Source organism: Artibeus jamaicensis, unplaced genomic scaffold (assembly GCF_021234435.1).
Source record: "Artibeus jamaicensis isolate MK-2021 breed Jamaican fruit bat unplaced genomic scaffold, CSHL_Jam_final contig_851, whole genome shotgun sequence".
Lineage (NCBI taxonomy): Eukaryota > Metazoa > Chordata > Mammalia > Chiroptera > Phyllostomidae > Artibeus > Artibeus jamaicensis.
This window is the reverse complement of record NW_026521986.1, coordinates 9717110-9731723: the sequence shown is the minus strand read 5'-3', so window position 1 is coordinate 9731723 and position 14614 is coordinate 9717110. Positions and strand designations below refer to the sequence as shown.

General features: G+C 50.0%; 1 protein-coding gene across 1 annotated transcript in view; it reads right to left on the bottom strand.

The window, feature by feature from the left end:
- GALNT16 (polypeptide N-acetylgalactosaminyltransferase 16) overlaps window positions 1–14422 on the bottom strand; it is an 83767-nt gene extending 69345 nt beyond the window's left edge. The window contains exon 1 of the mRNA XM_037127071.2: window positions 13940–14422. Within this exon, the coding sequence (XP_036982966.1) occupies window positions 13940–14116 (177 nt within the window). The 5' untranslated portion in view covers window positions 14117–14422. The remainder of the gene's footprint in view (window positions 1–13939) is intronic.
- Between the last annotated feature and the right edge of the window lie 192 nt (window positions 14423–14614).

The following is a 14614-nucleotide window of genomic DNA, read 5'->3' as shown; positions in this document are numbered from 1 at the left end:
AGACAGGCCCTGGGGACAGGCTCAGCTCCCACTGAGCATGCCCACGCTCAGGCAGAGGATTGTGTCTGCAGTGATAGGGGACTGCACAGGGCTGCCCAGGCCTGTGAGTTATCAGGACTCGGAAATGCCACAGGCCTGCGTCTCGGGAGAAGGGAGAGCAATGTCAATGTGTTTGAGCAAGTCACGTCTCTCCTGGTCACATGGGTGCATGGAGCCCAGGAGGACGGAGGGCTGGGCTGGTCAGCTGTCACGACCACACACCCTGCTGGAACAAAGAAGACAGACTTCCACGGCTGAGCTCACAGAGCACCTGAGAGTGGGGAGGGCAGATTCGCAGAGCACTGGGGGCCCTGGGCTTGGGAACTGCTCTGCTCCTCCTCTCGTCCTTTCCCTCTCCCTCCTGCTCTAGGGATTCAGCTGGGGGCTTCGAGTGAGACCTCACAAACCTCATGAGGTACGGGCTGAAATGCGAGGTACGGGCTGAAATGGATTTCCCCTCTCCACACACGAGCATGGAGCACTGGAGCACCGAGAATTGCTTTACTGTCCTCCAGGGAAATGAAGTGGTGCGGGGCGGGAGGCAGGCTCTGCAGAAGGCCGGAGGCGCAGGAACCTTGCCTGCGGTCCTCCACGACCCTCAAGCTCCATCTTCATGCAGTTCAGACCTGGCAACCTCCGGGCAGCAGCTCTTTCTTTCCTTTTAAAGTGTTTTTAGATGTAAAGATTTTTTTAATTTCAAAAAGTACAAAGACTAACACTCACCTGGACTGCCATCAGAATTCACAGTTTGTTAACATTTTGTCAGATTGGCTTTAAGCTTCTCTCCTTTAAACAACTGAAATAAAATGTTACAAATAAAGCCAAACTCCCCACTGGGCCACCCCCCATCTCCCTCCAGCACCGTTCCCAGACGCGTGCTGGGCATCCTGTCTGGCCCATTGCTATACTTTGAAATGAATATACGCACGCAGACACACACGCATCCAGGAACAGTAGACACAACTGTTTTGTATTATTCTAATTTGCACAAATGTATTTATTACACTACATTATCTGCAATCGGGTTTTTCTCCCTCACTAACATCATGTTTTTAAGCTCCATTCATGCTGATACATATTGATCTAGTTCATTTATTTTACTCTTGCAAGGCAATCCAGCCCAGGTAGTGGGGTCAGACTCCTTTGCGTGGGACTCTCTGGAGCTGAGTTAACACCAAGACTTCCCCTGACCTCAGAGGTTCTGCTAATTTGGAGAGCCTACACCAACTGCAGGGACTCTGCCCGCCACATCCTTCTGGTCCATAAGACCCTCCAATCCTCACCCTGACCCCTGGATCTTCCCTCCAGCTCCAATCCCCACCCCATTCCTCTGTCTAACCTGTGAATACTTCTTCTCCTTTTTAGGTTTTCCATCCTGAATTCAAGAAATAAGGAAATTAAGCTTCTTCACAAAGTCTGTTCCCCCCCCCCCCCGTAAGCCATGCTATCAGGTGGTGGGCATCCTGAGAAGCTGGCATCTCTGCAGACTTTGGTGCCAGGAAAACCTGGCTGAACTCTGGCTCTGGTGGCACGTAAGCTGCCCTCCCTGGGTCAGACCCCTTATCTGTGAAATGGGGGTAGTAATATTCAGGTCGCAAGCCAGCTGTGACAGTATCAGGGAAAAGTAGATGAAACACAACTGGCAATCTCCCGGCACATATCAGGCGATCACAAAGGGCTGCCGTCACCCTTCTGTCTCAAACCTGCAGTCACAGCGGGTCTCTCAGAATGTAATCAGACCACATCACTGCTTTGCTAATGCGACTTCCCAGATTAAGTCAAGCAGGCTTTGCAATATCTCCCTTTGTCTGCTGGAGTGCCTGCTCTGGAGGAAGCCAGCCACCACAGCATGAAGACACTCAACCAGGCCTGTGAAGAAGCCCACATGTGAAGAACTGAGGCCTCCTGACAACAGCCAGCACCAGCCTTCCAGCCACGTGAGACGGCCACCTTCGACACTTTCCATGACTGCAGCCCCAGCTGACATCTGACCGCAACCGCATCGAGAAACCCCGAGGCAGGGCCACCCAGCCAAGTTACTCCCAAATTTGTGACCCACAGACACAAAAGAGAATAACTGATTATTGTTTTTTAAAGTATATATATTTTATTGATTATGCTATTACAGTTGTCCCATTCCCCCCCTTTATTCCCCTGTGCCCTGCACAACCCCTCCCACATGCATTCCCCCCCTTTTAGTTCATGCCCGTGGGTCATACATATAAGTTCTTTGGCTTCTCCATTTCCTGTACTATTCTTAACCTCCCCCCATCTATTTTGTACCTACCCTTTATGCTTCTTATTCCCTGTACCTTTTTCCCCTTTCTCTCCCTCCCACTCCCTCGCTGATAACTCTCCATGTGATCTCTGTTTCTGTGATTGTATTCCTGTTTTAATTGTTTGCTTAGTTGTTTTTTTTAAATGGTTCGGTTGTTAATAGTTGTGAGTCTGTTGTCATTTACTGTTCATATTTTTATCTTATTTTTCTTAGATAAGTGCCTTTAACATTTCATGTAATAAGGCCTGGTGATGATGAACTCCTTGAACTTGATCTTATCTTGGAAGCACTTTATCTGTCCTTCCATTCCAAATGACAGTTTCGCTGAATAGAGTAATCTTGGATGTAGGTCCTTGCCTTTCATGACTTGGAGTACTTCTTTCCAGCCTCTTCTTGCCTGTAAGGTTTCTTCTGAGAAATCAGCTGAAATTCACATGGGCACTCCTTTGTAGGCAATTGTCTCCTTTTCTTTTGCTGCTTTTAAGATTCTCTCTTTATCTTTAATCTTGGATAATGTAATTATGATGTGTCTTGGTGTGTGCGTCCTTGGGCCCAACTTCTTTGGGACTCTCCAAGCTTCCCGGACTTCCTAGAAGTCTATTTCCTTTGCCAGATTGGAGAAGTCCTCCTTCATTATTTTTTCAACTAAGTTTTCCACTTGTTGCCCTTCCTCTTCCCCTTCTGGTACCCCCATAATTTGGATGTTGGAACATTTAAAGTTGTCCTGGAGGTTCCTAAGCCTCTCCTAATTTTTTTTGAATTTTTGTTTCTTCATTCTGTTCTGGTTGACAGTTTATTTCTTCCTTCTGCTCCAAACCAATGATTTGAGTCCCAGTTTCCTTCCCGTTGGTTCCCTGTACATTTTCCTTTATTTCACTTTTCATAGCCTTCAGCTTTTCCTCTATTTTGCAACCATATTCAACCAATTCTGTGAGCACCCTGATTAGCAGTGTTTTGAACTGTGCATCTGACAGGCTGGCTATCTCTTTGTCACTTAGCTGTGTTTTTTTCTGGAGCTTTGACCTGTTCTTTCATTTGGGCCTTTTTTTTTTTTTGTCTCATGTGCCTGTTACATAGTAAGGGGCGGAGTCTTAGGTGTGCGCTATGGCGGGGCAACCCATGTTACTATGGGAACAATGCCACTTGCTCAGTTCTTTGCCAGTTTTTGGTCACTTCCTCTGCTTTCCACAAAGAAATTGGGCCCTTCTGGTGCTGATTCCCCTGTGGGTGGGCTTGTGTACGTTCTAGGACCCTGCGGAACTCTCTAACAAACTCCTGTGAGGCTGGAAGTTTCTCCGGCTGCTGCCTCAACCCCCCAGGTGTTTTTAGTCAGAGGCTTTGAGGTTTTATTTCCCCGAGCTGAAGCCCTGGTTTGTGTAGTCTGTATCATTCCCCAGTTATTCCTCCTAGTTTATGTGCACGCAAATGTGGGACACCCCCCAGCCCTCCGGCCACCACCTCGCCTCGAGTCCTCTCTGCCTGGCTGCCTGTCTCCGCCCCTCCTACAGGTCAGGATGACTGTTTCTTCTTTAACTCCTTGGTTGTCGGACTTCCATACAGTTCGATTTTCTGTCAGTTCTAGTTGTTTTTTGTTTCTAAATTTGTTGTTGTCCTTCTTTTGGTTGTGCAAGGAGGCACACTGTGTCTACCTATGCTTCCATTTTGGCCAGCAGTCTGTTTTTTTTTTTTTTTTAATTAAATTTTAAGGTGGTTTGTTATGCAGCATTAAATAAGTAATGTACAAGTTAACAAATAATGACGTATTGTTATTACTAATTTGTATACTAGTGCTAGTATAGCACTTACTATGTGCTAGGCACTACTCTGTTACTTTTTTATCCTCATCTGAGGATATGTTTTTATTGATTTTAGAAAGTGAGAAAGGGAGAGAGAGAAACATCAAGGTGAGAGAGAAATATCCACCAGTTGCCTCCCCTACATGCAACAACCGGGGATCAAACTTGTAACCTAGTTATGTACCCTGACCGGGAATCAAACCCACAACCTTTTGGTGTATGGGATGACACTCCAACCAACTGAGCCATCCAGGCAGGGATAGGCACTATTCTAAATACTTTATGTGAATTAATTCATTTAATCTTCATAGCAACCATCTAAAACAGGAACTACTAGTATCCCCATTTTATAGGTAAGATAACTGAGGCACAGAATGCTTAAATAACTTGCTAGTAAGTGGCAGAGCTGAAACATGAACCGTGACACTCCAGCCACTGTGCCCATAACCACTATCTCATGCTGCATTCTTGAACAAAACCACAACCAGAGTGGTGGCACCAAAAAGCAAGAAATGTTCTCAAATTCACTGAGAACAATTTTAAGGGAGGAAAGAAAGAAAGAAAGAGAGAGAGAGAAGGAAGGAAGGAAGGAAGGAAGGAAGGAAGGAAGGAAGGAAGGAAGGAAGGAAGGAAGGAAGGAAGGAAGGAAGGAAGGAAGAAAGGAAGAAAGAAAGGAAGAAAGGAGAAAGAAAGAAAGAAAGAAAGAAAGAAAGAAAGAAAGAAAGAAAGAAAGAAAGAAAGAAAGAAAGAAAGAAAGAAACGAAAAAAACCCAACCCTCTTTTCTTCCCCCAGATCCTCTAGGTTCCTGTCCTTCTCCTTGGGTTTCAGCTCGAATCATCTCCCATGCCACCAGTGGGCTGGTCCCAGACCACAGCCAACTCACCTCCACCAAGTTTTTAAAAGGTTTGTACAATGTTTTAAAACTCTTAACACATCTCCTTAGTTAGGGTTCTGATCCATGGAGACGACCAGTATTCCCTCTGCACATCTGCTGATTCAACACAAGCCTCATCCCTGCTTCTTCAAATGGGTCAACATCTTATAACATATCAGGTCTTTATTATCCAGTGTGGACAAACCCAAGGAGGAACACACCAACACACATCATAATTAAGTTACCTAAGATTAAAGAGAAGGAGAGAATCTTAAAAGCAGCAAAAGGAGACAGTTACCTACAAAGGAGTTCCCATCAGACTGTCAGCTGATTTCTCAAAAGAAACCTTATAGGCAAGAAGGGGCTGGAAAGAAGTATTCCAAGTCATGAAAGGCAAGGACCTGCATCCAAGATTACTCTATCCAGCAAAGCTTTCATTTAGAATGGAAGGACAGATAAAGTGCTTCCCAGATAAGGTCAAGTTCAAGGAGTTCATCATCACCAAGCCCTTATTATATGAAATGTTAAAGGCACTTATCTAGGAAAAATAAGATCAAAACTATGAACAATAAAATGACAAGAAAGTATCAACAATTGGTCCTAAAAAACAATAACAAAACCAAAAACAAACTAAGCAAACAAGTAGAACAGGAACAGAATCACAGAAATGGAGATAACATGGAGAATTATCCGTGGGGAGGGGAAGGGAGGAGAATGGGGTAAAAGGTACAGGGAATAAGAAGCATGAAGGGTAGGTACAAAATAGACATGGGGAGGTTAAGAATAGTATAGGAAATGGAGAAGCCAAAGAACTTATATGTATGACCCATGGACATGGACTAAGGGGAGGGGGAGTGCTGGAGCGAGCAGGGTTGCAGGGTGGAAGAGAATAAAGGGGAGAAAAAATAAGACAATTGTAATAGCATAATCAATAAAATATACTTTTAAAAAATGTGGTATACCACTGGCTGGTATAGCTCAGTGGATTGAGCGCAGACCTGCGAACCAAAGGATCACGGTTCAGTTCCCAGTCAGGGCACATGCCTGGGTTGCGGGCCAGTTCCCAGCAGGGGACACATGAGAGGCAACCATACATTGATGTTTGTCTTCCTTTCTCCTTCCCTCCTAAAGATAAATAAATAAAATCTTTTTAAAAAATCAGATCTTTAAGGTGGAGCAAAATCACTCCAGGAAAACAACATCATCAATGCAGGATCAGCAAATACAAAGCACATGTTCTACAATCCCCTCCCTTGCCCTTTGCAGACATGGCTAATCAATCGCTTCTTTCCCACTCAGTCTGGAGGCAGCTTCAGAACCTGTCTCACACCAGCCTCCTGACTGCTATTTCCACAGGTTCTGAGTTGCCAAGTAGAGCTGAGGCCTGTTTGTCATTCTGGCTCTAACAGGACAAAGATGAACACCAAAAGCAACAGACGAGAACTAATCTCCCTTCTTCCCAAGGGAGTGAAGGGCTCTCTACCTCCACTGCTCTTATGTCTCCTCGAAAACCCACAGTCCCCACAGCTAGAGCTTCAAAGGGATTTTAAAAAGAGAAGACACTGCAAAACACTTTGACCTTGGTTTTAGTGATGGGACAAGGACAAGGGCCCATGCTGATAGGTGTCCCATGCCTATAGATGATAGTGACTTAGGAACTCAGCAGCAGATGGACCAGGAAGAACTAACCTGGAGACAAGGTAAACCAGGAACGTAGCCATATTCTTTATGCATAACCTTCCACTGACAACCTCTGAGAAGGGTCATGAACATACACCAGGACGAGAGCTGTCCAATGGAAATACAATGCAAGTCTCATCTAGAATGAAAATTATTCTGCTAGCATATTTAAAAAGTAAAAAGAAAAGAGGTAAGATTAATAATATATTTTATTTAGTCCAATATGTTCAGATATTATCATTTCAATACATCAACAATATTTTTTAATCAGGTATAATTTAATTATTTTTCTTTTGTACTAAGTCTTTAAATTCCAGTATGTATTTTACCCTTACATCTCATTTCTACTTAGATACTAAATTTTCACCAGAAATACTTGACCTGTATTGAGCTGTCATAAAGTTTACAGTTGAAGATGTAGATCCCATATATTGACATTCTTATAAATGCTTCTAAAAGTTTTCCAATAACTGAAATGAGTGACTGGGTTTAAATTAAATCAACTGAATTAAATAAAATTAAAAATTCATTTCCTCCTACTGCTCCAGCCCCATTCGAAGTGCTCAATAGCCACATGTGGATGGTGGCAACTGTGCGGCCACTTATCCCTGTATTCACTGGCTGATTCTCGTACGAGTGTGTCCTGACTGGGGATCGAAACCTCAACCTTAGCGTATTAGGATGATGCTCTAACCAACTGAGTACCCAGCTAGGGCTGAGTACCATTAACTTTTGTCTTGTAAATCTCTTCAGCCACCAGCACCCTCCATGGCCCCTCACTAGCTTCACACACACACACACACACACACACACACACACATGTGTGCACACACACAAGTACCTCATTGCTTTCACATTAGAAAGAAATGAAGTGTTCCAGCCATAGAATATTTTTCAAAGAACTTAGGTTTACCTGTTTAAGAACCAACACTTACTAATATATTTGACCACACTGCTGGAAAATGTTCCGAACTGAATGACACAGTTCCCTGACATCCCAAGCCCATACACTGAATGTAATTTATCACTTCCTGATGACTCAGGGACATTTCTGAGCCTGCCTTCACTATGGCCTGTGAGGCCTAATGATCTGGCCTTCCACTCAGGCCACTTCTGCCCTTGCTTACACTGTCCCAGCCAAGTGCACCGAGCACACCCCATGCAGAGATGGTGCCCTGGGCTTTGGCTGGAACGCTCTCTCCCTAGGGACCTGTATGGCTCACTCTTTCCATTGAAAATCAGCTCAAACACTGTATTGTCAGAGAGGCCTTTCTTGGCCACTTTTCTCTCATCTTCCTGTTCCCTTTGGCTGCTTTATTTTCCTTTGCTCCACAAACACACTGCTCAGGTACACTGCTACTCAAGATCGCCCTGACAAGCAATGGGCAGGGGGGCCCTGGAAGGTAGGACAGGCTACCTGCAAACTCTCCCCAGGTCAGATGAGGGGCATAAAAAAAGAAGTGGAATATGGGAATGTCAGACTCAAGGGGCCTCAGTGGGGCAGAGAAGCCTTCGTGGGCCTCCATGCCCAGGAGCAGGAAAGATGCTAGTGACCAGCGCCAGCGCTCCGTACTCTGCAGCTTCGCCTCTGACCAGCCCTGGCCCCCTCCCCTTCCCTGCTTGGCAGCTCCAAAGAAACAGGGAGGGGACAGCAGAGCAGCAGGTATGGGCTTCTTTTAGTCACCCTCCACCCTGGGCTCTGCGTTGGGCCAGCCCTGCCTCCCAGGTGCCAGATCTCTTGCGGTGCAATAATTGGACTATTTCAGACTCGGTTAGCGAGCTGCCTGACATCTCAGGGACAGCCAGGACAAGGAGCCTTTTTCGTCCTCCTCCCCACGGCTGTTGGAAGAAAGCACTGACCTGCTGACAGGGAGCGCGAGGGAAACCCTGGTCGGCCTCCGCGCCGTTCAGTGATGGGCAGGTTCAGTGAGAAAGTTTTCCTCCTGCTGCAAAGAAGTCTCTCTCTCTGCAACTTTTACTCGGTGGCCTCAGCTCTGTTTCTACAGAATAATTCAAATAAGCCTCCTGCTTTTTCCGCTGGCTCAGTGCTAAGGACTGACGGGGAATTCAGAAGTGGGAGACATGGTTAAGGGGTGTACACGTTAGCTCAGGAGTCAAGAATGATTTTATTCAGCCTTCAAATCGTTTTTTAAATTATTATCTTCAGTGGCCTTATTGTTATAACATTAATAGGTACTTACTATAGTCAATGTTGGAAAAAGCCAACATATGAAAGGGGAATTACCCATAATCCTACTTTACTATGCTAGCATTTTGTTCTGTATGGTTTTGCAGTTTCTCCTCCTATAAATGTTTATGACATGAATACAAAGCAGGGTGCTGCTCTAGGTGCTCCAGGAAAGAAGTGCTGATGCATAGGATTCAGCTCTTGCCCTGACGATGCTCCAAGGGAAATGAGACACTTGCATGGCCTTCAGAGGTGGAAATACCGAGTTTCAGAAGCACGCACCAGCTGCTGGGTCACGGGTGAGCCACTGAACCTCTCTAAGCTTCACTTTATGCCTATGTTAACTGGACCTCATAACGCCGCCTCCTCACAAGTTGTTGAGGGGATTCAAAGTTTGTAAAGCACCTAACACCATGTCCAAGTGTCCAGTGAGTCAGCCACCATAAGTGTAATACAGAGGTGACAGCGATTATGGAGGCTGGGTGGACACAGAGCAAAGACCACAAGTGCTCAGAGAGAGGCGAAGCCACCTGAAGCCGTTTCCAGAGTGGGCTGCGCACTGTCTGTAACCACACCAAACCCAGAGTCCGATTCAGTGAACCGAATCGCTGCCCAAGGGTAACCAGCACTGGCTCACGTCTGAAAGCTCTGCTCCCAGCTCCTTTCCAGGAGCCTCGGGTTGCCTGTCTGTTTAGCCTGCTGTGTCTTTGCCCAGCTGTTCACCGGGAAGGTGTTTCAGGTCTCAAGAAGCAGATGGGAATAAATCTTCAATCTTCTAGCTGTAATGAACTGTTCAGCTTCAGGCTCACCTCTAACCCCAGGGCGGTTTCTTCCGTTCCGACCAGACAGTCCCCCAGGGAGGTCGGCCCAGCCTTGCCAATCAGTGCCCCTCCACGTGGGCTTAGATGGCACTTTCAGAGCTCCGCTCACAGAGCCAATAATCCGTTACCAGAGAAGAAAGCCAGGCCCAAGCCCTGGAGCAGTCATGTCACAGAAATAAGGGACGGGAAGGAGCAGCACCCTACAAGTGATCCTGTGCCCTTGGGCTGTGGACCTCCCGGGGAGGTGACTCAGGCTGTCAGGGCCCTTACCGGCCTTGGTGCCTCTGGTCTGTCCCTAACTCCCAGGATGGGACCCCAGTGACGGAAAACCAGGTCCTTTCAATCTGAACATTTGGCGAGAGGGATTGTGGGTGTTTGTGCTTTTCGTGAGCAGCACCTAGATAAATTAATTAAAAAATCATTTCACCATTTAAGCAAATCATATTTCCACGGTTTCAAAACGCACACATTATAAATGAAATATAAACCTAGACAGATCTAACTGAGGCCTCTGCTCTCCAGGAACATGCCGGGAAGCTACCACCGGTGGCTTCAGTGTTCTTTGCTGCTGGGGAAGGGGTGTCCCTGCAAAGCCTGAGGGTGACAAGCCATGCACCTCACAGTGTTCTTCGGGAGAAGTCCCTTAGAGTCATTTAGTCACGTCAAGAAATGAATAAGCTTATCTAAGGATCAACAGAAATCATTTAACCCAAATTTAACACATAGAATAACCAAGGGCCAGAGGTGTTAAGTATTTTATCCATGGTCACCCAGAAGTATCCCAATTGTTGGATAAGACACCCCCGTTTAGAAAAACTCTTGCCTAAAACTTCCCCGGTTCCAAATAGATGTTGCAAATGAGTCTACCTATCTTTAAAATATCCATAATAGATAGTCTTTTTAAAACAGGTCTGTAAAGTGACACTTCCACCTAAGGCCTGAGCACCCAACCTACACCTGTTAGAGAATTTGCGTGCGGAAAACCCGAGTCCCAAACCTGCCACCAATGTCCTTCCCGACTGCGACTCCAAGGCCCGAAGCCGGCAGGCCAGAGGTGCCTGTTTCGCCTCCTGCTTCGCAGCATCCAGTGCCACTTAGATTCCAGCGGATGTCCCCAAACCCATCGTCTTCCCCATCGAGGGATGCAGCCAGTATCTCCCTTCCGTTTTACAGAGCCTGGGACCAATTTTTCACATTGAAATTTGTGAGACATGCGCTGACAGCAGGACAGGATGTTAGAAATCGGGACCTCCCCAAGAAATCGGGACCTTATGGTTGCCATGTTGACACTCCACAATGTCAAACAAGCGCGTCTGAGGTCCAGAAGCAATTTGGCTGGATTCAGAGAGCCCCGACCTTGTGAAGGCAGAGCTGCCTCCTGGCCCGGCTGCTGGGCAGGGCCTCCCTCCGAAACCTGGCTCTGGTTCCCCAGGGGAGTGATGATGACGGCACCTGTCTGAATTTCCGAGTGGACTGTCAGCAGAGCTGGCCACCTCATTCCCTAAGCAGCTAAAAATCCCCACGCAGTGTCTGGGCCCAACTAGAGATGTGTTTGGGGATAGCAAGAAGACTAGCGAAACGTCAACCAGATTTCAGGGAGAAAGCCAATCCTCAGCTACGCCTGAGCCTTTTAAGTTAGTTAAACAAAGGGTTCAACTTCTGAAGAAGCGGAATAGGCAGTCCCCCATCTCCTAAATTAGGTAGTCAGGTTGGAGCTGGGAATGATTGAAGTATGAGAGCTATGGAGCTAGGACCACTGACTGCTCCCAGAGATGGGCAGAAATCTTACTTCACTCATCTAACTAGTCCTTCCATCTGGCTGTGTGCATCTACATGGGGCCCCAAGAAGCTTCCTGCATAGTCCCTGCGTGATAGCTTACATTCAGTGACAAGACAGGGTAAATGACCGAAGTGTGCTACCTCGGAAGACCGGGATACAAACACAAGGCTGCGACAAAGGCGGCGTTGCGTCTGGGGCCCGATGCCTACGGAACAGACACCCAGGACTAAAGCTTAAGAAGACAGCGAGGGGGCTGACTATTACCCCACATTGCCAAAGACGCTTCTACCACTCACTCCCCAGGAACTTCCTCTCTCCCTCTCTTCTGCCACTTCCACTCCCTTGGCGCCTTCACCTTGAAAGTTGGCTTCCAGTTCACAGCCCTTTCTAATCTGCAGCAAGTCAAAAGCCCCAAGGAACCAGGACAGGCAGAGAGGAGGTTCACTTGAACCCCCTCCACAACCTCCAATTTCCACCCCTCAAAAGGAGTACTGCCGGCCTCCAGCAGTGCCCCTCCCCCCACACCATCCTGGGGCTCTCAGCCCCAGTAGAGTAGCCTTCTGGGCTGATCTCCACTGGCTGGGAGGAGAATGGGGAGAGGTCCGTGTGCAAGGTCAGGATTCTGCAGCAGAGGCACAAGTGATGAGACCCAGCCTGGGGTTCTGAGCAGCAGTATCCCTGTGCTCTCTCCCCCACCCCCATTTTCCCTCCTCTCTCCCTTCCCTCTCCTCTTCTAGCTCAGACCCTCCGCCCCCACAGAGGACAGAACGATCTGACCAGATGGCCAGTCCCCTGCGGCTCTGGGCCCTCCTACCCTGAGACCTACACTGGATGTAAGAAAGGGGCAGCTTGGAGGAGTCCCTGGTGTGGAAGCTCAGCTCCCAGGGTACCTGGGGCCACACTGGTTGGGCCAGTTCCACTCCAATCTGTCAGTCCATCCCTATAGATCCCAACACTCTGGAGGCTTCTCCTCATCAGCGTTCTATCCAAACACCCACAAGTGCTTTGGAACCAGTGTCCGAGTGACAGGGACCCTAGGCCAGAAAAGGAAATTCCTGCTAATTAGGCTCGCCCCCCCTAGAGTTCAACCAGACAGTGTTTGGGAGGGTGGGGGGCTGGGAAAACCAGCAAACCCCAAGGCAAGTATCTCAGGCAAAGCCAGGAAATACAGTTCCTTTGCAGGGATTTTTACTTCTTCCCGGGTGGGTAACAAAACACAGAATCTGGAGTAGGATGGGAATATGAGATTCCACACCGAAACCCCCCACTGCCACAACCACATTCTTGGGGCTCAGCTGCCTCTGCAAAAACATCTCGAATTCTCCGCACAAGCCCTCGCCCTCCTGACCTGTATCTCCCCGGGAGCTCCTCAACCCCTCCCTCCCCCAGCCCAGGTCAGACTGGCCGCCCTGATCGACTCCCCCACCCTCAGCCCCACACTTTGCTTTCCCTCCCCCCCGTCTATGTCTGGCCAGGCTGCATCCGCCCAGCAGTTGGTCCCGACGGTTGCCCATGGATGTCGCCCGACACCCGGCCGGGTCTGAAGAACGCAGCCCGCCGGAGCGCGCCCTCTCCGCGGATCCGGAAGCCTCCGGCCTCAACAGGTGCCCCTGCCACAGAGCCCTCACCCCACGCCCCGGCGGAGGCGGTGGCAGGCACGCCACCTGCAGGACGACGGGGCTCCGCACGCCCCAACCCAGGTCCCTGGAGCGCCTAGGGCCCCTGCAGCTCCGCCGAGGCCCTAGCCTTGCTCGGCCGCCTTTGTTTCCCCGCCCGCCTCGACCTCTCGAGGCTGACCAAAGGAAATCTCCGAGTCCGGCCGCAGACACTGCACGCTCACCTGTTCGTGATGGGGTGATGGGTTCGTACAGGACGAGACCTTTCCCCAACCCAAAGAACGCCGGGGCTGTTAGTGGGGAGTACTTCGTGTCAAAGAAGCAGGTTCAAGTTGACCCGGGCTTAAGAAGGTGACGCAAAGCCGGGCGCAGCCCACAGCGACCCTGCCTCACCTAACATCCCCCTACCTCAGGTCCTTGGCCCCCAGCAGGTTGGAGAGGGGGTGCGCATGGTCACCTACGCGCTTAGCCGCGCGAGGTTCCCACTGCCGGCTCGCTGCGCCTAAGGTCCAGCCGCCTTCCCGAGCGGGCGAGGCGCCGGCAACCCCCCACCCCAGCCCGGCGGCGCAGTGCCGAGAGAGCCGCCACGTTCCCAGTAGCTCGCGCACGCGGGGCCCACCAAACTTGCAGCACTTTCTCCCAACCCCCACTCACTGTCACCCTTCCTCCATCCGTGCGCCCTGGCCTCGCTGGCCCTACGGAGGTTGCCATAACAACGTGCAGGAATGCTCCAACATATACAAAGCCGAAAGGGCGCGGCGGGCACGCAGCCCCCGGCCCGGCCCCGCGCCCTTCGCAGCCGCGCGGGTCTAGGACGCGCGCCGCGGTTCCTCGGTTGGCTGCCTGGGCGCACAGGGAGGACTCACAATAAGCGGGATGGTGCGGTCTTCGCGGAGCTGCTCCGGCCTCCCTCCGGCCCTCTGCCCGCCCCGGCCGCTTGAGGATGCTGCGTGGGCTCGGTTGTCCTGCCATAAGTAGTAGAAAGTGCCCAGTATCCAGGCTACGGTCAGGATGGCGATGGCATTGGCACGGATCTTCCTCATGGTGGGCGGGCGGGCGCCCCGAGTGGGGGCCGGGGCCGGCAAGCTCTAGGGGCTGGGGCGGGGGTGCTCGCAGCCCCAGCTGTTTGTTTTCGCTCGCGCCGGGCTGCTCAGTCCTGCAGAGCAGAAAAAGGAGGGAGGTGGAGGGTGGCGGGGTGATAGGGAGAGACAGGCGCGCGGAGCGATCCTCACGGTCCTAATGCCCTTCAGTCCCGCGCGCGTCCCCCGGGGGCCCATTCATTCACGCGCAGAGCCCGCCCAGAGCTCCAGCCGCGTCGGCTGTCCGGGCAGCTGCGCTCCGGGAGAGAAGCACCACGGGTGCGACTAGGCGCGAGAGGAAGGCCCGGAGAGGCAGACGCCAGCGGCGGAATGGCGACGGGTTAGAGCCGGTCTCCACTCTCAACGCCCCGCGACAGAGCGCCAAGCCGCTGCCCCCGCGCGGCCTTGGTCTGTCCCGCCTACCTTCACCCACCCCGGGCTGGAGCGGCCCTGAGTCACAGT